At 38.9% G+C, this 23779-nt stretch overlaps 1 protein-coding gene across 1 annotated transcript in view; it reads right to left on the bottom strand.

Moving 5' to 3' along the window:
• ADGRV1 (adhesion G protein-coupled receptor V1) overlaps positions 1-23779 on the bottom strand; it is a 556489-nt gene that overhangs the window by 89959 nt on the left and 442751 nt on the right. The window contains exon 88 of the mRNA XM_042956620.1: positions 7858-8015. Coding sequence (XP_042812554.1) covers positions 7858-8015 — 158 coding nt within the window. The remainder of the gene's footprint in view (positions 1-7857; positions 8016-23779) is intronic.

Raw genomic sequence — 23779 nt, 5'->3', positions numbered from 1 at the left:
TACACAGTGTATTGCATTTACCAGGAGCTCTTTCCTTTTCTTCTTTTTCCTTTGGATTTCATTGGGTTTCTTGAAACTCCTTTTGGAATTTTCAAAATGTCCAGAGAGAAAAAAAAAATCACTCAACTTTATGGTGTATGGGATGATACATTAATTATATCATATAGTAATAACAACCAATTATATATTAATAATAATTTATATATTAATGTAATGAATAGTATATATTAACTAATTATTATATATTGATATGATATATACTGTTATATATTATATTCATTATAACAACTTTTCAATGATTTTCATAATTGCAATGGAATCTTTATTTATTTTACTACTGTTGTTCACCCTAAGTATGAGGAAATGGAGTTTCAGAAAAAAAAAATTGAAGCATTCATCCTCAAATATGCTCCCAAGTAGAGAAGTAGTCATTATAGTTCCAGAGATGCCACACACCTCAGATTTATGCTATCCACAGGTAGCTGGATCAAGCCACCTTTATGTAACATATTGAAACATACGTGGGATTTTTATAAGAAAGAGATTTGTAACCACCTACTTCCTCTTTTTATTCAAATTAATTTTCCTTCCCTGATCCATGAATCATTCTTCACATTGGAATTGGATGATGATTCAGAAAGAACCAGTAAATTCTAATGAGCCTAAAAGGAGAGACAAGCTTATCACTGCCAGAGATCAAAACCAAACCCTAAAATTATAGGCTTTGTTTAAAACGCTGTTTCAGACATTGAAATTTAGTTCAGGGAACATACCTTTTTCCTGACTCATTCTCACTGCACACTCACCCCACTAAAGGGAGGAGGAGAGGGTCAGTGATTCTCATTAGGAGCCACTGACCTTCGAAAATTTGGTTCACAGCGGTCTGGCAGCAAAAGGGCCACAAAATGCCAAGCTGTAAGCACTGCCCCAGACCACACTCAGAAAGGGAAGGGATGGACTGTAGCCGTCTTTGGGAGACTACAGCACAGAGTGTATTGTATTCACTGGCAACTCCTTCTCTGTTCCTCTTTCCTTTAGATTTCCTTGAGTTTATCTGCACTCTGAAATAAAGGGCTATCAGGAGCAAAAAACGCACTCAGAACACAAAGTGTAAAGGGACTGATCCTTAGTAATCATAACCAAATGCAGTAGATTGACCTAAACCTGCTCCAGTTGTCCGATACATCTAATCTGCATAAGAGTGATTAGTTTGGAGAACAGTTCTATAGAATATAGAAGACTCCAGGCCTAAAAAAAACGACTGCTGCCAACTCGTTAGGTAGTCAAAGAGGTCTGATGCTGGAGTTAACTTATCACATCTGTTTACCAAACCTAAAACTCTACAGTAAGTAAATAATCACAGCCATCCCATTTACTTGAACACAAAACCCAGCTTGGCTGTAAGGAAACTACAAATTGACCTTTCCTTCTCATAATGCATCTTACTCATTGTTAAAAGTGATTTCAACTCTTGATTCACTACTTGAAAATACATTTCTCATGCTGCTATCTAATATATCTATAAATGCTCATCCAGTTAAAGAACGCAAGGCAAAATATACCTAAACTATACACCATCAGATCAGAGGTGCTTCGGGAAAAAAGGCTGCTTTTGTAGATGCTTGGAATTGCAGAACCAAGCTGGATATGCTTCAGACTAATTAGAACTGCCTTCCTCCTCAGGCATTAGTGTACATGGGGTGTAAAAAGTGCAGGTTTCTCAGAGAGAAGCAGAGAAGAGCTTGCGTGCTGCTTTTAGAGCCCAGGTTTGCAGCGAGCTTAGTGGCATGTGTTTGCAAGGTGGCATCTGAACTCCTGTGTGGGGCTGGTGTTGCTCATAACAGTACCGAATATGAGAAGCGAAGAAAAGGTGCTCATTCTCCAGTTTTTCAAAAATACAGACATGGGAGCTTTCAAAATGTACTTTATATTTTGCTAATATACTAGACTTCTCAGCATTCTCTCACCTCCCCCCGCCCTGCTTTTTACAATGTGTTTACCTTATGTGTAATTGTATTCATTTTTTTCAATTCTGAAAAAGTCTCAAGCATTATCTCTTCAAATCTTCTTTTTCTCCATTCCCTACATTCTTGTCTTTTGTGAGGTGTTCTCATACCTCTTAGCTTAGTTTTCATATTTTCTCTTTTTTGCACATGACCTCGGTGAATTCCTCAATCCTACCATCAGATGCTAATTCATTCCTCTCCTCTGTTACTCACCTAGGTTTACCTCAAATGTCAAGATATTTCAATATTTCAAAGAGCATATTTTTCATTGCCAAGATTTCTGAAATTATTTCATTTTCATATTTGCCTATTTTTATATTGTTTATATCTATTTTTGTTTTTCATGTTTAAATGTTTTTAGTGGATACATGTTTCTTTATATCAGGGGTCAGCTGTTCAACTTTTTCTGTAAATGGTCAGATATTAAATATGTTAGGGTTTGTAGGCCACACGGTCTCCGTTGCAGCAACATATACTCAACTCCATTGTGAGAGCAGCATAGGATCTATGCAAACAAATGGGTGTGGCTCAGTTCCAAACAAAATTTACTTAAAAAACAGGTCACTGTAGCCATTTTGGAAAATTGTTTATTTATTTAAATGTTTATTTATTTTTTAAGAGAGAGAGAAAGAGAGGGCACATGCACGCATGCATACGCACATGTGTGAGTGTGGGGAGGGGGGGGCAGAGAGAGAGAAGCCCAAGCAGGCTCTACAGGGTCGGTGCAGAGCCTGAGGGGCTCGATCCCATGAACCATGGGATCATGACCTGAGCCAAAATCAAGAGTTGGATGCTTAAGAGACTGAGCTACCCAGGCACCTCCACTTCGGCAAATACTTTGGCAGTTCTTCAAAATGTGAAACAGAGCTGCCATATGACCCAGCAGTTCTACTTCTAGGTATATACCCATGAGGAATGAAAACCTATGTTAATATAAAAACTTGTATATGAATGTCCACAGCAGCGTTCTTAATAGCCCAAAGGTGAAAACAACCCAAATGTCCATCAACTGATGAATGGAAGATGAAAATGTGGTGTATCTATACACTGGCATATTATTTGTCAAAAAACCAAACCAAAACAAAACAACCAAAAAACTAAGCGGTGCTACATGCTATAACATATATGAACTTTGAAACCATGATGCTAATGAAGGATGCTAGACACAAAAGACCACATCTTCTATGACCCAGTTACAGGAAGTGTCCAGAACAGACACATTTCTAGAGATAGAAGGTAGGGCTCAGGGAAGTGTAGAAAGAGGAATGCCCGCTAATGGACACGGGGTTTCTTTTTGAGGTGATGAAAATGTTCTAAAATTAGATTATGGTGATAGTTACACAACTATATAAATACACTAAAGACCACTGAAATGTAAATTTAAACAGATGAACTTTTGCAGGTAAATTAGATCTCCATGAAGCTACTAGAGAATAGATGAAATGGGGAAAAGTGAGTGGCCAGTAGGGCCACAGTTTGATGACTCCTGCTCTATATTTTCAGGGATCCTAATTTACTTATCAAACTTATTTATAGTTTATTCTATATGTAAACTTCTTTTCTGGCTTAAATTCATCTTTTTGATTGCTGATTTTAAAGGCTATCTGTTGGTTTTTTTCCAATGTCTGAAACATTTATACTTCAGCTAATCTTGAGTAGAAAACATTTGTTCCTTTGCTTACTCTCTTTGTCTGTCTGTGTTTTTCTAATGATTTTATGGTTGCCTCCACTCAGCTCTCCTATCCAAGGGGAACTAGTTTTGTGTCTTGGGCCTCCAGCCCCTATAGTGACATGTGGATATGATAGCAATATAGTCTGTAAACTCTGGAAAACTGGGCCAGGTACTAGATCACATGCTTTGTCTGCCTTCTCCTTGGCCTCCCAAATTCCTGTAACCCAAAGCCCAAGCTACTGTGGCAGGTGTTTCATGCAAGTGCTACTGCTCCAGTCTACCTGCCTTGGGTGAAATATTTTAGCTCCTAATTCACTCCCCCATCAGTGGAGATACTCCCACATCCACTGGCTTGTGGACCCAGAAAACCTTGGGTCCATGGCTTCAGCCCAGTTTACTACTTTGTGTTCCTGTTCTATTTCTGACCCAAAGACATGTCCCTGTAAAAAATATTTTCTCTTGTTATATCCTGTCTGTACGTCCCAGGTGAGGGCTTCTATGGAGTAGGGCAGAGGGCAATAAATGAATTTACAGTGCCATCCTGACTGGACACTCTTCGGGTCAATGCAAAGGAATTTTAGCCAAAAGATTCAAACAGTATCAAATGCTCCTTGGTTGAGAAGGCATTTTCTTTTTCTTCTAGAAATTTTGAATTTGAATTAAGTGGAACGTATTCAAATGGAGGTGGTACAGTACATTGCAAGTAAAATATAAAAGATCATACCAGCAGTCAAAGCTGAATGCATATTTTAGGGAATCACAGAAGTCAAGAAAAAAATTACAGTCCCAGTGATAATAACTTTCAAAGGGATACCTACAATGAGATCAATGAGGTAAATCCTTTAATTTTTACTTTTGATTATATAACAGATTCCTCTTCTTTTTAATGCTATATTTAGCTTAAAGATCCATACCTAAAAGATTTTATGGTACATTTATGATTATTAATTTATTCATTTAGTCAACAAATATTAACTATGCTCCTGCTATCTACTGAGCAATTTACAAGACTGTACTGATACAGATAGAGATGAATAATAAATGGTCCTTGCTCTCCAGGAATTCATCATTTATTAAGGAAATCAACCACACACACCAAAAGAAGTCACCATCTCATTCTAAGATAAGTGCTATAATGTCTATGGGGACAATGAGCTTTAAAGGCAGAGATAGGGAAATGAGCAATTCTTATTTGATGTGGTTCTGTGAAGAGGCAACTGCAAAGGCTTCGGAGAAGAGGTCACATGTTGGGAACTTTTAGAAAAAAATTTTTTTAAGTTTATTCATTTTTGAGAGAGAGAAAGAGAGAGAATGACAGAGTGTGTGGGGGAGGGGCAGAGAGAGAGGGGGAGAAAGGATCCCAAGAAGGCTCTGCAATGTCACGAACTGTGAACTATGAAATCACGAACTGTTGAGATCATGACCTGAGCGGAAGTCAGATGCTTAACCGATTATGCCACCCAGGCACCTCAAACTTAGTAGTACCTTCTTGGAAGGGAGGGTCTAGGGGAATTCACTTGTGCTTATCTAGCATACTATTTTTACTGAAATGATGGGTTTATTTTGGACAGTTTTAGGGAGCTAATGAAGATTATGGGAGGATAATAAATGTCTTCCACCTCTCTCTCATCCACATTTTCTCATATTACTTACTACACACATGGGTTTTGTCAGCTATTGATGAAGAGTGCAGAGCAGAGGTCTCCTTACATGACCAAAGATGACAGTATCAGGTAATTTTAGGAAGGAGAAAATACATGGGATGGTCAGAAGGCAGGATAAATATTAAGCAACTTGGGGATGAAAAGATGGCCTGGTGCGTGGACTATAGGAACTCCTGTATTGTAGGCTAAAGAGACTGGACTTCTCTCAGGCAACGAGAGAGAACAAGTGACTGTAATGCTGGAGTCAGGGAACCTACTTTACAGTTCTGAAATATACACATCTGAGAAGACGAGATAGGGAAGAAAAAGACTACAACTAGTGGCCAGTCAGGAAAATACTGTAAGAGTCCAAGTGTGAAATAATGACTATTAGACTGAATTGACATGGGAATAGGGGAATTAGAATTATAATAGTATTTTTATTTGAAAAGCTACAACAGAACAATGCTTCTATTAATATTTCATTGCACGAGAGGTTTCCCTAGTTGAGAAACAAGTATGCTGAAGCTTTTAGCATTATGTTTAATGCTTGAGGGCTATGTTTTTCAGATAATTGGAGTATTATTATCTACTGTATCCATGATGGATCATGTCCAAAAGGCAGTTAGCCATGAAAAAGAATTAACTCATTAGGTTAGGCCCTTATGTTATCACTGTTGAAAACATGCAAACACTAGCACTTTTATATCATATAGAAAACAAAACAAATCTTATCATTTGGGAAAAGAAAACAAACTTTCTGTTCTGAAGAGAATATTAATTTTACTAAAATGAATCCCAAGTTGAAAAAAAGCACAGTTTCTGGATAAATCCTATGCCCCATGAAAAAGTAGGATTTCTACATTGAATATTACTTCTTCTATTAAAAAGTTAAGATTAATCACATTGTTATATAAAATTTCAGCCCACACAATGACTGCATGCTAAATGGGAAAGGGGAGACAAGAGCTGGCTAGAAACAGCTACCCTACAAACTACCTCACAAACTAACATCAAGAAGTTCCTTCTCTTTATATCATGAGGAAATCTTTTCATGTGTTCCCTCATCCATTTCAGGAACTAGAAGTCTCTTCATACATTAGAGGGTCTCCTTTTCTCATCCTGTGACAATTTCTGTTGAGCTGATAATAATGTATTAGATACTATTCAAGGGACTTTGTATATGGTAACTTGCTTAAACTTTGGAAAGCACTTAAAATGTGAAGAATTCCTCTTACTCATTTGGCTTTAGATCTGTAAAAATTCAGAAAAGAGGAGACTTTTTCATTGGCCTAAGAGGGGTCCCCCATCCCCAGATCACAAGATTCTCTCTAATATCCCCATCACTGACACCAATTTAGAGAGAATTTTCTCTATGAAGGTGTATGGTTACTGTTCCTAGTTAAGAAAAGTCCTAAGAGACTCTAATCTAACAACAACAACAACAAAAAAGAATCAGGTCATAAAAACCTGTGTTAAGTATGATTCAAAGGGAAAAAATGAGCTGCAGTGAAAGCCAACTTGCGCTGGAAAGACTTGCGCTCTTAAGTAACCAGACATGTGTAGCCAGTTACGAAGCTATCCCATCACATATGTTTTTAAACATCTGTCAGCACAATCAAAACCCCACAAGCAAAATACAGCACTCATGAGCATTAGGGAGGGCTGTCTGTGAAGAAGGCTCAGAAGCTGAAAGAAATGAATAGATTTCACAGGTTGAACACAGGCTGTTCTTGCTTGGCTTGAAGAAAGCCCGGGGAAGCAGTTCCCAAGGCTGTGAGGCATTGACTTGAACATAAGTATCTTTTTAAAAAAAATTTAAAAATGTTTACTTATTTTGAGAGAGGGAGAGAGAAAGAGAGCACAAGCAGGGGAGGAACAGAAAGAGTGGGAGAGAGAGAATCCCTAGCAGGTTCCATGTTGCCAGCACAGAGCCCAACGCGGGCGTTGATCTCACAAGCTGTGAGATCATGACCAGAGCTGAAACCAAGAGTTGGTCCCTTAACTGACTGAGCCACCCAAATGCTCCTGGAACATAAGTATCTTTTTTTAAACTTTTTTTTTTTTACATTTATACATGTATTTTTGAGACTGAGAGGGAGAGAGTACACAAGTGGGTGGGGCAGAGAGAGGAAGACACAGAATCTGGAGCAGGCTCCAGGCTCTAAGCTGTCAGCACAGAGCTTGATGTAGGGCTCAAACCCACGAACCATGAGATCATGACCTGAGCTGAAGTCGGACACTTAGCCGACAGTCACTCAGGAGCCCCTTGAACACGAGTATCTTAAGGACAAAACTGGAACCAGAGATAAAACCTATGGCACCCTAAAGAAAGAGACATGTCAGGAAGTGCCAAGAAGCAGGTGAAACTGGAGAGCCATAGCTTAACCTATGGCTTCGGTGCTAGAAGCTGAGTCTAACTTTTCTCCATTTTTTTTTTTTTTTTTTTTTGGTAAACATTATTCAGTGACATTTTCCCACCGTTAAAAAGTTCCCATCTCAAAAGTACAAAAAGGGAAAAGGGTTCCTTTCAAACCTGCAGCATTTGTTCTTCCTCTGAAGATGTCGTCATATGCTTTCCACTGTGGCTTCACCTGGTAGGCATGGATGAACACCACAAACACTACCACAAGGCATGTTAAAGGAACAAGAGCCCCAGTGAAGAGAGCCGCATAGATGTTTGGGATGAAACACCTGGAGGACAGAAGAGACAAGACAACTCAGACAACTTCAATAAACACGTTTCTAAATTCAGAATGGGTTACATCATCACTTTATACTAGCTCTTTGTATCTAAATGTTGGCAAAAGCAAATTTTTGATTTGCCAAATTGAAGCTTGGTTTGAGTACAGGCTACCCGATTAAATCCAGCCCACTGCTTCACAAAGTAGGTTCTGTGGAATACGCATATCCTGAGGTGCTCAGAAAACTTCAACAAAGGTTATGGCAAAATAAATTTGAGAAACTCACATTCACTTTTCTAGCTCTGTCTTATTGGCCTATGGAGACCAAGGTCTTATTGAGGACCTCATAAAAGAAGGCATTGTTTTTTTGGTTTTGTTTTTAAAAAATTTTAAATGTTTTTATTTATTTTTGAGAGACATGGTGCAAGTGGGGGAAGGGCAGAGAAAGAGGGAGACACAGTATCCAAAACAGTCTCCAGGCTCTGAGCTGTCAGCACAGAGCCCAACGCGGGGCTTGGACTCACAGGCTGCAAGATCATGACCTGAGCTGAATGAAGTCGGTGGCCCAATCAACTGAGCCACCCAGGCACCCCAAGGAGGCATTATTTAAATTTTTTTTTTTATACGTTTATTTATTTTTGAGACAGAGAGAGACACAGCATGAAAAGGGGAGGAGCAGAGAGAGAGGGAGACACAGAATCTGAAACAGGCTCCAGGCTCCGAGCTGTCAGCACAGAGCCCGACGCGGGGCTCGAACCCACGGACCGTGAGATCATGACCTGAGCCGAAGTCGGACGCCCAACCGACCAAGCCACCCAGGCGCCCCAAGGAGGCATTATTTAAACACAAGTTTGGGGCGCCTGGGTGGCTCAGTCGGTTAAGTGTCTGACTTCAACTCAGGTCACGATCTCGCAGTCTGTGAGTTCGAGCCCTGCAGTCTGTGAGTTCGAGCCCTGCGTCGGGCTCTGGGCTGATGGCTCGGAGCCTGGAGCCTGCTTTCGATTCTGTGTTTCCCTCTCTCTCTGCCCCTCCCCCATTCATGCTCTGTCTCAAAAATAAATAAACGTTAAGAAAAATAAATAAACGCAAGTTTGAGGATTCCTAGGGTTCATTCTGTCATTTCTACAATCTTGTTTTTTGAGTGAATGACAGTTTTGTCATTTCTAAGTTATACATACCTCCAAGAGCCATTAATTGTCTTGAAAATGATGACAACTTTCCACTTAGAAGTTCTACTACACAATTGAATTTATGATTCTGGAGTTTACTTAGATCAATGAGGTCCAAGGTAAGCTTTCACTAATTTTGTAACATTGAAATTCCATGGGAAATGGTTTCTGAGATGTACCTGGAAATTTTTTTTAAGTGTAATTATTTTGAGAGAGACAGAGCAAGTGGGGGAGGGGCAGAGAGAGAGGGGGACAGAGGATCCAAAGCAGGCTCCGCACTGACAGCAGAAGTCAGATACTCAACCAATTCAGCCACTCAGGCACCGCTTTAACTGGAAATTTTTACTCATTGGTCATAAAATCCCCTTGCTCTTTACATCAAATCTTTCACAAAAAAGTGTCAAAATGGAGGACTGCTAAAAATACGTTCTCAATATCTAAAACTGTGCTTTTGAGGTATTATGAAGAACATACCTCTTACAACATAATACTGGGGCTTCTGGGTGGCTTAGTTGGTTGAGTGTCCCACTTCGGCTCAGGTCGTTATCTCCCAATTTGTGGGTTTGAGCCCTGCATTGGGCTCACTGCTGTTAGTGAAAGCCCATTTCAGATCTTCTGTCCCCCTCTCTCTCTGCCCCTCCCCTGCTTGTGCTCTCTGTCTCAAAAATAAATAAACCTTTAAAAAAATAAAAAAAAATAATACTATAATACTTTCAATTATAAGAAATCTTAATAGTATGGAGTGTCTCATTTCAAATATCTTTTTCCGACTTCTCCATTTTTAATACATAATACCTACAAACCTAGATTACATACAGCCAAAAATAATGGATTCTCAAGAAAACTCAAAACTCTGAAAAAAACATAAACTTAGTCAGAAGGACACCTCAAAATCTAAAGTATAGGAAATCAGGAGAAACAGCCATTCTTGCAACTGGGAAAAATAGTGCCTCCATTTTATATTTAAAAAGAGATACATTATTAAAGACCTTACTCAGGTATTATTTCTAATTAACATGATCTGGTAAATGTATTCCTTAAGTAAACAAGACACATTTCAAGAGATATTTCAATACACATTCTGCATCTGCAAAGAGATGTCAGAATGATGAATATCCTGGCTTTTAGAATTTAATTTGGACACGCAAAGCCTGAATCATTCCCTGCACACTCATCTTTATGCCACAAGACCTGTGTCTTCCAGGTAAAAGGCGTATGATTGAATAAAACAGGCAAACACCAATGGCTTTGATCTTGAATATATTTCTGCACTAAAAATAGTAGTCATGTTGGCTACTCATTTCACATACATTGGCTTTAAACAATTGTTTTCATCTGAATTATGGATTCGTTGCCAGAGACCAGCCTAAAGTTGTTTAGACAAATACAGATACTGACAAAGGAACTCATACAGACTTCACAGCTTTCGCTCTACCTTGAAAAATGTCATCATAATTCAACTTCAGTCTGTAAAATGGGGTTACTGAAGCTACTGTGAGCTGCTCGAGCAGTAATAAACATTTTGCACCAAGTGCTATAGCATAGGTTTGACTCTTCAACATCTGCATTTCCCAGCGGCTGACCACATTTGGTTGTCACATCTCTACTTGAAGGGCCTTCTGAAAAACTCGCCTTTCCTTTAGAAGACAACCTTTGAAACCAGAACCCCAAAGAATGGCACACTATCCTGGTTAAAAGAGGCAGAGTGGACCCCTACGAAGTTATAAGAAACTAGGCAAGTCTGCAGTGGCTCTTGGGAAGAGAAGGGAATTCTCTATGCACCACAGCTCTTAAAAATCTCCTTTGTAATTCTCCCTGCTTGTATGATGCCTTGGCCAAGCTGGCCTGTTCTTTCAGAAAAGGGGGCAGGAAAATTAGCCAATGCTGAAGTGACCCAATTGCTCCATATTCTTCAGAGGCACACAAATCATGGCCTCTCATGAGTGCTGGGCTGCTGAGAGCGCCCTAAGTTTGTCTTCCGCATGGGCAAAATGGGGCCAGATCATTGATGAGGAGGGCTTTGGCTCCACAGCATGCCTAGTCCTGTCGCAGCACTTCCTGCCTTCTTGGCTACTTCAGCACTGCTGGACTGCACGGCCCTGCCTGTGCCCACTTCTGTGTAGCTGTGACTCCATGTCGGTCTTTCCCCAACAATCTGCCTTATGCACATATACCTTTCTTTGGGTCTAGGGAACCAGACAACTCTTCTATAACGCTATCAAATGAGACACTTGCAAATGAGATAGGGCTAAAAAGGTAAGCCACTAGTGCAGACAGCAGTCAGGGACTCCACACTTCTGTGACCCTGTCCATGGAAGTAGGTGGAACGAGCTATGTCATTCCACATTTTCAAATTACTTTTAATGAAAGAATACCTTCTTTAAAATTCTCATTTACCTTTTCTCATTACCTTTAATGCTAATAGGTACTACTCTAATTTTCTAATCAGTACTATCATAAAGGGATTTCTAGTGCTATAGAATAAAGCTTCTGACATATAATGCAAAGTGCCTAAGATGGGGGCACCTGGGTGGCTCAGTCAGTTAAGCATCCGACTTCAGCTCAGGTCATGATCTCGCAATTTGTGGGTTCGAGCCCTGCATTGGGCTCTGTGCAGACAACTCAGAGCCTGGAGCCTATTTCAGATTCTGTGTCTTCCTTTCTCTCTCTGCCCCTCCCCTGCTTTCTCTCTCTCTCTCTCTCTCTCTCTCTCTCTCAAGAATAAACATTGAAAAAAAAACTGTTTAAAAAAAAAGTGCCTAAGATAAATGAAGTATATTCTGCCCTTAAAACAACAGCAACAACAAATGAACCTCACCTACCCAAATTTCTTTCAGTCCAATCGATTAAGAGATACAGTATATCCAGGTAGTTTGAGGATTACACCACATGAGAGTGATGAGCAGAGTTAGGAAACAGTGAATACCATGTTAGAAATAGTTTCTGAAAGGAGGCTGGGAACAAATTCTCGGGAAAACTGAATGTAACGTAAGTAATGAGACTGAGAGCCAGGCACACACGAGAGCTGTGGAAGCAGCTGATTAGTGCCCTGGCAGCTAGTGCTTCAAGAGCAGACCTGGCAGTCACCAGAAAGTGAGACAAAGGCCATGTGGATCTGCTGTCTTTAAAACGGTAAGGAAAATGTGTTCCTTGTAATTACTGCCTCACCCTGCTTCAAAGTATTCTGGCAACCCTTCTCTCTTTTGGTGTGGAATACTCTTCTGGATTCTTGCAATCACATGACTCACTTTGGCTGTTCATTCCCTTTTAAACTTCCATGGGTAAATTTCCTTTCTTATTATAACCCACAGACAATCTAATTGACTTCAAAATCTAGTCAGCGCTTCACCCTTTATTGTATTTTCAGCCAGATGAAACAAGCAGATGCTATTTCATTATCTTCAGTTTTTCCCTTCTGCTCTGCTCTTAGAACATTCACGATGCTTTATGTCACTATCTCATTTAGGAAGATTATTACCTCCCCTAGATAGCACTTTGTACCTCTTGAAGTGTTTTCACTTGCATTGCCCAACTTGATGTAAAAAAAAAAAATATATATATATATATATATATATGTATATATACATATATATGTTTATATTTGTATATATATGTTTATATTTATATATATGTTTATATATGTATATATATTTTGCATACACACACACACACACACACACACACACACATATGGCCTGGGGTATTTCAGTTTCTTTTTTCCTGTATGAAATCAGGAAGGAACTCAGAAACAAAGGAGTCCAGGAGAGATGTAAGCTCCAAGTAAAACTGCTAAAAATACTGGGAGGGACGCTGGGAACTTCTTGTATGTGAGGCTGTGATTTGAGTTCATTTAAATTGTATTTTAAAGAACAAGTTGACCTTGGTATACTGGAGGACATCAAGAAATCCAGGGAGCTGCTATCTGGGTTACATCTGGGTCACATAGGTAATGAAAAAAGAACTAGGTAATGGAAGAATAATATCGCTGATACTTGAACAATGCAGGCATTAGAGGCACTGACCCCCTGTTCCAGTCAAAAATCCATGTATAACTATTGACTCCCCCAAAACTTACCTACTGATAGCCTACTGCTGACTGGAAGCCTTACTGATAGCATAAACAGCAACTGACACACATTTCGTATGTTGTATGTATTTTATATTGTACTGTTTGAATAAAGTAAGCTCTTAGAGAAAAGAACACCATAAGGAAGAGAAAATCAAAAGGAAGAGAAAATACATTTACAGTATATACTGTGTTTATTTTAAAAAGTGGCATATGAGGGGACCCGTGCATTTCAAACTGTGTTGTTCAAGGGTCAACTCTAAATGTTTGTTTCTAAGGTCTTCTTTGTAAGTACTTCTTCTCAGTAAGATGCTGGTAACACTTATGATTCAGAGGCTCATGTGCCAACCTCCCACAAGGTAAGTCTCCTGAAGACTTCTTTAACAGTTGCAACTATATCAACAGCTACATTTGTTGCTCTGACCAACTTTTTCTTCATGGAAGCTCATGGTGATACTCTACTTTATGTGGGGATAAAGAAGATGGTCTGTCAGTTTTATTCTAGAAATTGATTGAATGTATGATGAATGAAAAACTGTTCATTTATTGCAAGCTGGTTTCTATTTTGTGTGAATATATCTGTTTATTGGCCTTAGTTGAAGAATACAGATGTTATTCATTATGTGGATGCTTATCATTTATAAATAAGATCTAAGCCAATACTCGTGATTTCAATATTCCTTTCACTGCATATCCCATTTACTTTCTTTCCAAAGATGATATTATTATTTAACACATTTTTTATTCACTTGTGAATTTATGTATATATGCATGTAAATTTGTGTATACGTATTTTCTGTCCCATCCAACATGACAAGAGAGGTATAGAGAAACACTTCAAGCACATTAATTTTTTGACATCAGAGTGAAGGGAAAAATAACAGTTTGGGTTTAACCAGCTGCAATGTAGGAAAACATGTTTCTTTTTCTTTCTATCTTTCTATGGTAGTGCCTAGAGCAGTTTTGTACCAAGGGAAATCTACTGAATTCTTAAAATGCATGTTCCTTGAAGTTTAAACTTTAAACAAGAACAATATTAAGATTAAACTGCAGATAAGTCCTACAAAGTGAAATCGCACATTAGGGTAATATACGGACTTGGAGAGGAAAGGGAGGGACAAAGTATTTTCCTAGAGTGAATTAGCTGGATAATAAAAACTATCTTAAATATTACTGCTATTATTCTTAATTCCACCATCATTACTCATAAAACAGAAGTGATCATTTATTAAGTGACGACATTTATTATATGCATTATCACACATAAACATCCCAATAACTCCACTAAACTCACTGTATGTATAGAAAAATGACTTCTAAATTACAGAAGGTCAAATTGCTAGCAGCATAAACAGGCTCATTTACCTTAACTGCTACCCCTACAATTCTAAAATCATTTCCACAATTCCAGTAAAAATATATTAGAGTTAGTGGTAAACACACCAGTGTTCTCCTTGAGGACAGGAACTGTAATATTCTCCTTATATTTCTCAAGAAATGTTTATTGCATAATCAGATCCTAAAGAAATGTTTATTGATGTAACTGATTTTTAGCACTTTTTTTTTGCCCTCTGTTAGATTAACATTTATTTTAAATTCAGTAAATAAATATTTATTTTTTTTCAATATATGAAATTTATTGTTAAAATGGTTTCCATACAACACCCAGTACTCATCCCAAAAGGTGCCCTCCTCAATACCCATCACCCACCCTCCCCTCCCTCCCACCCCCCATCAACCCTCAGTTTGTTCTCAGTTTTTAACAGTCTCTTATGCTTTGGCTCTCTCCCACTCTAACCTCTTTTTTTTTTTTTTTTTTTTTCCTTCCCCTCCCCCATGGGTTTCTGTTAAGTTTCTCAGGATCCACATAAGAGTGAAAACATATGGTATCTGTCTTTCTCTGTATGGTTTATTTCACTTAGCATCACACTCTCCAGTTCCATCCACGTTGCTACAAAAGGCCATATTTCATTCTTTCTCATTGCCACGTAGTACTCCACTGTGTATATAAACCACAATTTCTTTATCCATTCATCAGTTGATGGACATTTAGGCTCTTTCCATAATTTGGCTATTGTTGAGAGTGCTGCTATAAACATTGGGGTCCAAGTGCCCCTATGCATCAGTACTCCTGTATCCCTTGGGTAAATTCCTAGCAGTAGCACTTTTTTTAAAAAAACACTCACTTAAAAAAAAAAAAAGTAGGCATAGAAAACCCCGCATTTCATGTGTGCCTAGTTCAATGACCCAAGCAACATTTGAATTACGTCACATACGAGGCACACTGCTGAACATGGAAGAGCATGCAAAGACACCTGGACATGGTGCTTCCTATACAGAAGACTGCACTTATAGTAAGGGCGCAGCACTTCACAATCTAGCCTTCTACTGCAAGTATCGTTCTTTTAACAGCATGGGCAGCAGCATGACCCAGGAGCTCGTTAAAAATGCAGAGTCTCAAACCCGATGACAGCTCCCAAGGAAACTGCATTTTAACAAGATCCCCAGGTGTTTCACGTGCACATTGAAAGTTAGAGAAGCACTCCTGTAGCACACTAGTGGAACATAAAGTAGCTGAATGTAATTAACAATTTAACTAATCTTTACATCTCTTTGGCAGCCAAGCCAAGGGCCTATGTAATCCCAAGGAGAATCATTCTCAGAGATTTCGTAGTACAGGGTGGTCACAGTAGCCTGAAGAGCCAAACAGAAAGAAAAGTGGCAGGAAGCAAAAAAAGAGAAACAGAGATCTGTCACATGTAGAAGCCTGGGATTAGCAACCTGAGCTTTCTGACTGTAGAAGAGCAGAGAGCTAGCAAATAACATGAGAACGGACACAACACATTTGCAGACTGGTAGTGTGAAATGAGATGGGAGTGCTAGAGCTGAGGTGGGTGTGGAGGGGAGGTTAGATATTTAGTCCTGCTGCATCTGAAAAACCCATGAAGGAATAAAGTTTGTGAGTGTAAGTGCAATAGACAGGCTCTGCAACTGCCCACATTGCTCAAGCCTTCCTGAAAAGGTGAGCCCATGTGCCATGTACCTCTATCCCCACACCCCAGCCACAGATGACTAGCTTTGGGATGGATACCTGATCCAAAGATAGTCATTTCTCTGGCTTGCCCTTGACTTATAACTTGGTGCCTCTGCTCTAAAAGTTGAGCTGAGCCAATCAACTTTCTGCTCTTAAGAATCTGACATGGCAGGGGGGCACCTAGATGGCTCAGTCGGTTAAGCAACTGATTCCTGATTTCAGCTCAGGTCACGATCTTATGGTTCATGGGTTCAAGCCCCAAATCAGGCTCTGCGCTGGCAGCACGGAGCCTGCTTGAGATTCTCTTTCTCCCTCTCTCTGCCCCTCCCCCAATGCACATGTGTGCAAGTGTTCTCTCTCTCTCAAAATAAATAAATACTTGAAAAAACAAAAAGAATTTGACATGGATAGGTGCCAGATAGTGGTGGACACTAGAGTCAATGTACATTCAGGGCAAACATCCACACTGGAGTAAATATACAATGAATATACAGAAAAAATGGACAAAGGGAGGAGAGAAGGAAGGAGTGGATGAGCATTGAGATACTCACAAGAAGATGTGGGAGACTCTGTGGTCCCTAAAAAATGAAAAGTGTGGTTTTGGTTTTCAGCACTCTAATTCCAGGTTCTCTGAGGTCCAACTATATCTCATTGTCTACTTCTGAATGTCCATGAGAATGCCCGAGACTGTCTATAACTCCACTCCCTTTACTCCAAGTAGCTTTAGTAGGTTTTACATGCAACTATAATGGCCACAGTTAAAACACAGCTGGTGAGTGAGTGCTAGAGAAAGAGGGAGTGAACACACACTGTTGTTTGAAACAACACTGCTCCTGAAGATGGAGTAGGAGATCACTGTCATGTCTACTAGTTTTAGAGCTCAGTCTACACCACGGTGAGTGTTGCTATCTAACTCAATTCCTTGACAACTGCCTTCTAAGAAGTCCAAGGACCAAACTATAAGAATCAGTCTCACCTTTCAGTGTGTAAACTGTATCTACTTAAAAAAAGATTGAGCAAAGAAAAACATGCACATACTACAGCAATATTGTTTCATGTACTTCAAACAGAGCAGATATTTAAATTCATCAAATAATAAGCTGCCTAAAATCTTGAAGGTCAGATATATAAACCAAAAGATAGCTTTGTATCGTATATAATTAGCTCTTGCTGAATGAGACAGTTGCCCACATCCCTAGCTCATTAAAAAGGTAAAATATATTTTTTTACACATAAATTCCAAAGATGAACACTGGACTCAAAGTATTAACAAAGACTAGAGATAGTTGAAAAAAAATTCTGAAAATCATGATTTCCAAAATGACCTTTTTTCTTTTTCCAAGAAACTCAAGTCCAAACAGTCCGCTCTCTGAACAACGATAATGCTGCAATCACCCTATTGGACAGTGCTTGGGAACTTTGCTCCAGGTAGGTTCCAGTGAATCAAGCCCCTTCAGAATTTAATGAGAATAAGGTCAGGCTGACTTGTTATTTTTTACATGTACTAATGCTCTATGTTCTCATAAAACAAAATTGTGTGGTACTAGAAAATGTCATTGTCCTACAGCATTCAAGGTATCCTGCCCTTACCTATTACTCACCCAGTCTCTGCATGGATGGCTAAATCAATTCTGACTAATTATATCACCTTCTTGTATCAGAAGATGGTAAAATGATACGTTTTCCTAAGTTTATAAAAGTAAGACTTACAGAGGTGACCATGGGAATACAAGATTAATGCCCAAAAAATATCTTTTTGTATCCCCCAACCCTCATTTTACTTCATGATTGCACCTGTGGACAGAGATCCTTGTAGTATAACCTTTAGCAGGAAAGCAGCTTCAGGTACAGCTAATCCCGCATCACACAGACAGGAGGCAGTACTTTCCATCTTAGGTTAATATTGCAAATGTAGTTTTTTTGTGCTTTAAATCTGAGATTTCAATAAGCTCAAAGCATTTAGGAATAGCTTAGAGGATACTGGGTGTGTGTCATGTTATCACAAATATTACTCCCTTTTCCTGATGAAGACTTTGTAGAATTTGAGGTGTTCTTTCCCCAAATACTCTTACAATACCCTCATATATGTTTCATTGGAGTCTATGAAAAATATGAGAAAGGTAGAAATGTGATGATATAGATTTTTTTAAACTTTTTAATGTTTATTTCTGAGAGACACACACACAGAGCATGAACAGGGAGGGGCAGAGAGAGAGAGAGAGGGAGACACAGAATCCAGAGCAGGCTCCAGGCTCTGAGCTGTTAGCACAGACCCCAACACCAGGCTCCAACCCATGAACCATGAGATCAAGACCTGAGCCAAAGTCAGATGGTTAACTGATGGAGCCACACAGGTGCCCCTGAAATGTGATATCGATATTTTAAGGATCAACAAATTCTGACAGCAATGGGGGAGATTTCTCCAAAAAGCAAAAATCACTGGGTAGAAGAATAATCCAACTTAAGAAAAAATTTTTTAATGTTTATTTATTTTTGGCAGAGAGAGAGCATGAGTAGGGGAGGGGCAGAGAGATAGGGAGACAGGGAATCTGAAGACTGGGGCTTGGACCTGCGAGCTCGAGCCACAGGGGCTCAAACCCCTGTGAGATCATGAACCTGAGCCAAAGTCAGACATTCAACCCACTGAGCCACCCAGACATCCCAGGATAATCCAGCCTTTAATCAATCACATTTTACTGATTGGTAGCCACATTACATTGCTTTGGGGACCAGGTCCACAGATTCCACTGACTTTATGTGAAAGTTGCAAACACTACAAGAGAAAACTTCTAGAGTACTCCCTTGCAGAAGTGAGTGTTCAATCATACCAACATCTTGTATTACCTACGGTCACATTAACATTTATAGCACACTGCAATAACTAATAATGTTCTTAAATGTTGACATTAAATCATTAAGACACTGTTAAGTGGACTTAGTCAATGCTGTTTAAAATATACTATACAATTCCTTGTGGTATTAGTAAAACATCCTGATAACAACAGGGGTGACTTTTAACTACTGAGAAAACAAGTGAAATGTGAGTAGATGAGGTGATATGTCAAGCATTTTAAGGTCATTATCGCCAGTTGTATATAACATAGTTATGTCTAAATTCAATGCTCAGCTCTGTTTCTGGGCCCATTTCAATTCTGATATCCTGAACGTTTTATTGAACAAATATTTAAGGATGTTGGTCTTTAAAGTAACGGGTTAGCACATCAAAGATGTGTTTTAGATATCTAACCCTTGATATGTTCATATCACGGTTGCTAGAGCTGGCCTATGACTTTACCATTAATTAGTATTTATTGAGTATTTATATATGTCTACAATTTGACAGTTATAGCTGGAAACATAAGAAGTGTATGAGGTATAATTCCTTTCCTGAAGGATCTTGGAGCAAGAAAAATAAAATATAACAAAAAAAGATTATTATAAAATCCCATAATGCTCTGCTAACATGTAAAGCATATCTAATAAATATGTAAAAAGGTAAGAATATGTAGAAACAAAACAGATGAACACAGGGGAAGGGAAAAAAAGAGAGGGAAGCAAACCATAAGAGACTCTTTTTCGTAAAGTTTATTTATTTATATATAGAGAGGGCATGCACACACATGTGCTTGCAAGCATGAACAGGGAAGGGGTAGAGAGAATTCCAAGTAGGTGCCATGCTGTCAGCAGAGAGCCTGACATGGGGCTTGATCTCATGAAGCGTGAGATCATGACCTGAGCTGAAATCAAGAGTTGGAGCCTTAACATACTGAGCTACTCAGGAGCCCTAAGAGACTTTTTTTTGCAAATGAGTTTTTTCTTTTTAAATATGAAATTTATTGTCAAATTGGTTTCCATACAATACCCAGTGCTCATCCCAATAGGTGCCCTTCTCAATAACCATCACCCACCCACCCTTCCCTCCTTAAGAGTCTCTTATGTTTTGGCTCCCATCCTCTCTAACCTCTTTTTTTTTTCCTTCCCCTACCCCATGGTATTCTGGTAAGTTTCTCCAGATCCACATAAGAGTGAAAACATATGGTATCTGTCTTTCTTTGTATGACTTATTTCACTTAGCATAACACTCACCAGTTCCATCCACGTTGATACAAAAGGCCTACTTCATTCTTTCTCATTGCCATGTAGTATTCCATTGTCTACATAAACCACAATTTCTTTATCTATTCATTAGTTGATGGACATTTAGGCTCTTTCCGTATTTGGCTATTGTTGAAAGTGCTGCTATAAACATTGGGGTACAAGTGCCCCTATGCATCAGCACTCCTGTATCCCTTGGGTAAATTCCTAGCAGTGCTATTGCTGGATCATAAGGTAGATCTATTTTTAATTTTTTGAGGAACCTCCACACTGTTTTCCAGAGTGGCTGCACCAGTTTGTATTCCCACCGACAGTGCAAGAGGGTTCCCGTTTCTCCACATCCTCTCCAGCATCTATAGTCTCCTGATTTGTTCATTTTAGCCACTCTGGTGTGAGGTGGTATCTGAGTGTGGTTTTGATTTGCATTTCACTGATGAGGAGCGACGTTGAGCATCTTTTCATGTGCCTGTTGGCCATCCAGATGTCTTCTTTAGAGAAGTGTCTATTCATGTTTTCTGCCCATTTCTTCACTGGATTATTTGTTTTTTGGGTGTGGAGTTTGGTGAGCTCTTTATAGATTTTGGATACTAGCCCTTTGTCCGATATGTCATTTGCAAATATCTTTTCCCATTCTGTTGGTTGCCTTTTAGTTTTGTTGGTTGTTTCCTTTGCTGTGCAGAAGTTTTTATCTTCATGAGGTCCTGATAGTTCATTTTTGCTTTTAATTCCCTTGCCTTTGGAGATGTGTCAAGTAAGAAATTGCTGAGGCTGAGGTCAGAGAGGTCTTTTCCTGCTTTCTCCTCTAGGGTTTTGATGGTTTCCTGTCTCACATTCAGGTCCTTTCTCCATTGTGAGTTTATTTTTGTGAATGGTGTAAGAAAGTGGTCTAGTTTCATCCTTCTGCATGTTGGTGTCCAGTTCTCCCAGCACCCTTTGTTAAAGAGACTGTCTTTTTTCCATTCTTTCCTGCTTTGTCAAAGATCAGTTGCCACACTTTTGTGGGTCTAGTTCTGGGGTTTCTATTCTATTCCATTGGTCTATGTGTCAATTTTTGTGCCAATACCATGCTGTCTTGATGATTACAGCTTTGTAGTAGAGGCTAAAGTCTGGGATTGTGATGCCTCCTGCTTTGGTCTTCTTCTTCAGAATTACTTTGGCTATTCGGGGTCTTTTGTGGTTCCATACAAATTTTAGGATTGCTTGTTCTAGCTTCGAGAAGAATGCTGGTGCAATTTTGATTGGGATTGCATTGAATGTGTAGATAGCTTTGGGTAGTATTGATATTTTAACAATATTTATTCTTCCAACCCATGACCACAGAATGTTTTTCCATTTCTTTATATCTTCTTCAATTACCTTCATAAGCTTTCTATAGTTTTCAGCATACAGATCTTTTACATCTTCGGTTAGGTTTATTCCTAGGTATTTTATGCTTCTTGGTGCAATTGTGAATGGGATCAGTTTCTTTATTTGTCTTTCTGTTGCTTCGTTATTAGTGTATAAGAATGCAACTGATTTCTGCACATTGATTTTGTATCCTGCAACTTTGCTGAATTCATGTATTAGTTTTAGCAGACTTTTGGTGGAGTCTATTGGGTTTTCCATGTATAATATCATGTCATCTGCAAAAAGTGAAAGCTTGACTTCATTTTTGCCAATTTTGATGCCTTTGATTTCCTTTTGTTGTCTGATTGCTGATGCTAGAACTTCCAACACTATGTTAAACAACCGCGGTGAGAGTGGACATACCTGTTGTGTTCCTGATCTCAGGGGGAAAGCTCTCAGTTTTTCCCCATTGAGGATGATGTTAGCTGTGGGCTTTTCATAAATGGCTTTTATGATCTTTAAGTATGTTCCTTCTATCCTGACTTTCTCGAGGGTTTTTATTAAGAAAGGATGCTGGATTTTGTCAAATGCCTTTTCTGCATCGATTGACAGGATCATATGGTTCTTATCTTTTCTTTTATTAATGTGATGTATCACATTGATTTGTGAATGTTGAAGCAGCCCTGCAGCCCAGGAATGAATCCCACTTGATCATGGTGAATAATTCTTTTTATATGCTGTTGAACTTGATCTGCTAGTATATTATTAAGAATTTGCACATCTATATTCATCAGGGATATTGGCCCATAGTTCTCTTTTTTTGCTGGGTCTCTGTCTGGTTTAGGAATCAAAGTAATGCTGGCTTCATAGAATGAGTCTGGGAGTTTTCCTTTCTTTTCTATTTTTTGGAACAGCTTGAGAAGGATAGGTATTATCTCTGTGTTAAATGTCTGGTAGAATTCCCCTGGGAAGCCATCTGGTCCTGGACTGTTATTTGTTGGGAGATTTTTGATAACCGATCCAATTTCTTTGCTGGTTATGGGTCTGTTCAAGTTTTCTATTTCTTCCTGTTTGAGTTTTGGAAGGGTGTGGGTGCTTAGGAATTTGTCCATTTCTTCCAGGTTGTCCAGTTTGTTGGCATATAATTTTTCATAGTATTCCCTGATAATTGCTTGTATTTCTGAGGGATTGGTTGCAATAATTCCATTTTCATTCACGATTTTATCTATTTGGGTCCCCTCCCTTTTCTTTTTGAGAAGCCTGGCTAGAGGTTTATCAATTTTGTTTATTTTTTCAAAAAGCCTACTCTTGGTTTCATTGATCTGCTCTACAGTTTTTTTTAGATTCTATATTGTTTATTTCTGCTCTGATCTTTATTATTTCTCTTCTTCTGCTGGGTTTGGGGTGTCTTGCTGTTCTGCTTCTATTTCCTTTAGTGTGCTGTTAGATTTTGTATTTGGGAATTTTCTTGTTTCTTGAGATAGGCCTGGATTGCAATGTATTTTCCTCTCAGGACTGCCTTCGTTGCATCCCAAAGCATTTGGATTGTTGTATTTTCATTTTCATTTGTTTCCATATATTTTTAAATTTCTTCTCTAATTGACTGGTTGACCCATTCATTCTTTAGTAGGGTGTTCTTTAACCTCCACTCTTTTGGAGGTTTTCCAGGCTTTTTCCTATCGTTGGTTTCAAGCTTCATAGCATTGTGGTCTGAAAGTATGCATGGTATGATCTCAATTCTTGTATACTTATGAAGGGCTGTTTTGTGACCCAGTATGTGATCTGTCTTGGAGAATGTTCCATGTGCACTCGAGAAGAAAGTATATTCTGTTGCTTTGGGATGCAGAGTTCTAAATATATCTGTCAAGTCCATCTGATCCAATGTATGTTTATTGTTAAAGCCCTTGTTTCTTTATTGATCCTGTGTCTAGATGATCTATCCATTGTTGTAAGTGGAGAATTAAAGTCCCCTGCAATTACCACATTCTTATCAATAAGGTTGCTTATGTTTGTGATTGTTTTATCTATTTGGGGGCTCCTGTATTTGGCGCATAGACATTTGTAATTGTTAGCTCTTCCTGATG

The sequence above is a fragment of the Panthera tigris genome, chromosome A1, assembly GCF_018350195.1.
Source record: "Panthera tigris isolate Pti1 chromosome A1, P.tigris_Pti1_mat1.1, whole genome shotgun sequence".
In the NCBI taxonomy this organism is placed as follows: domain Eukaryota; kingdom Metazoa; phylum Chordata; class Mammalia; order Carnivora; family Felidae; genus Panthera; species Panthera tigris.
The sequence above is the reverse complement of the archived record's forward strand: the minus strand, read 5'-3'. Positions and strand labels throughout refer to the sequence as shown.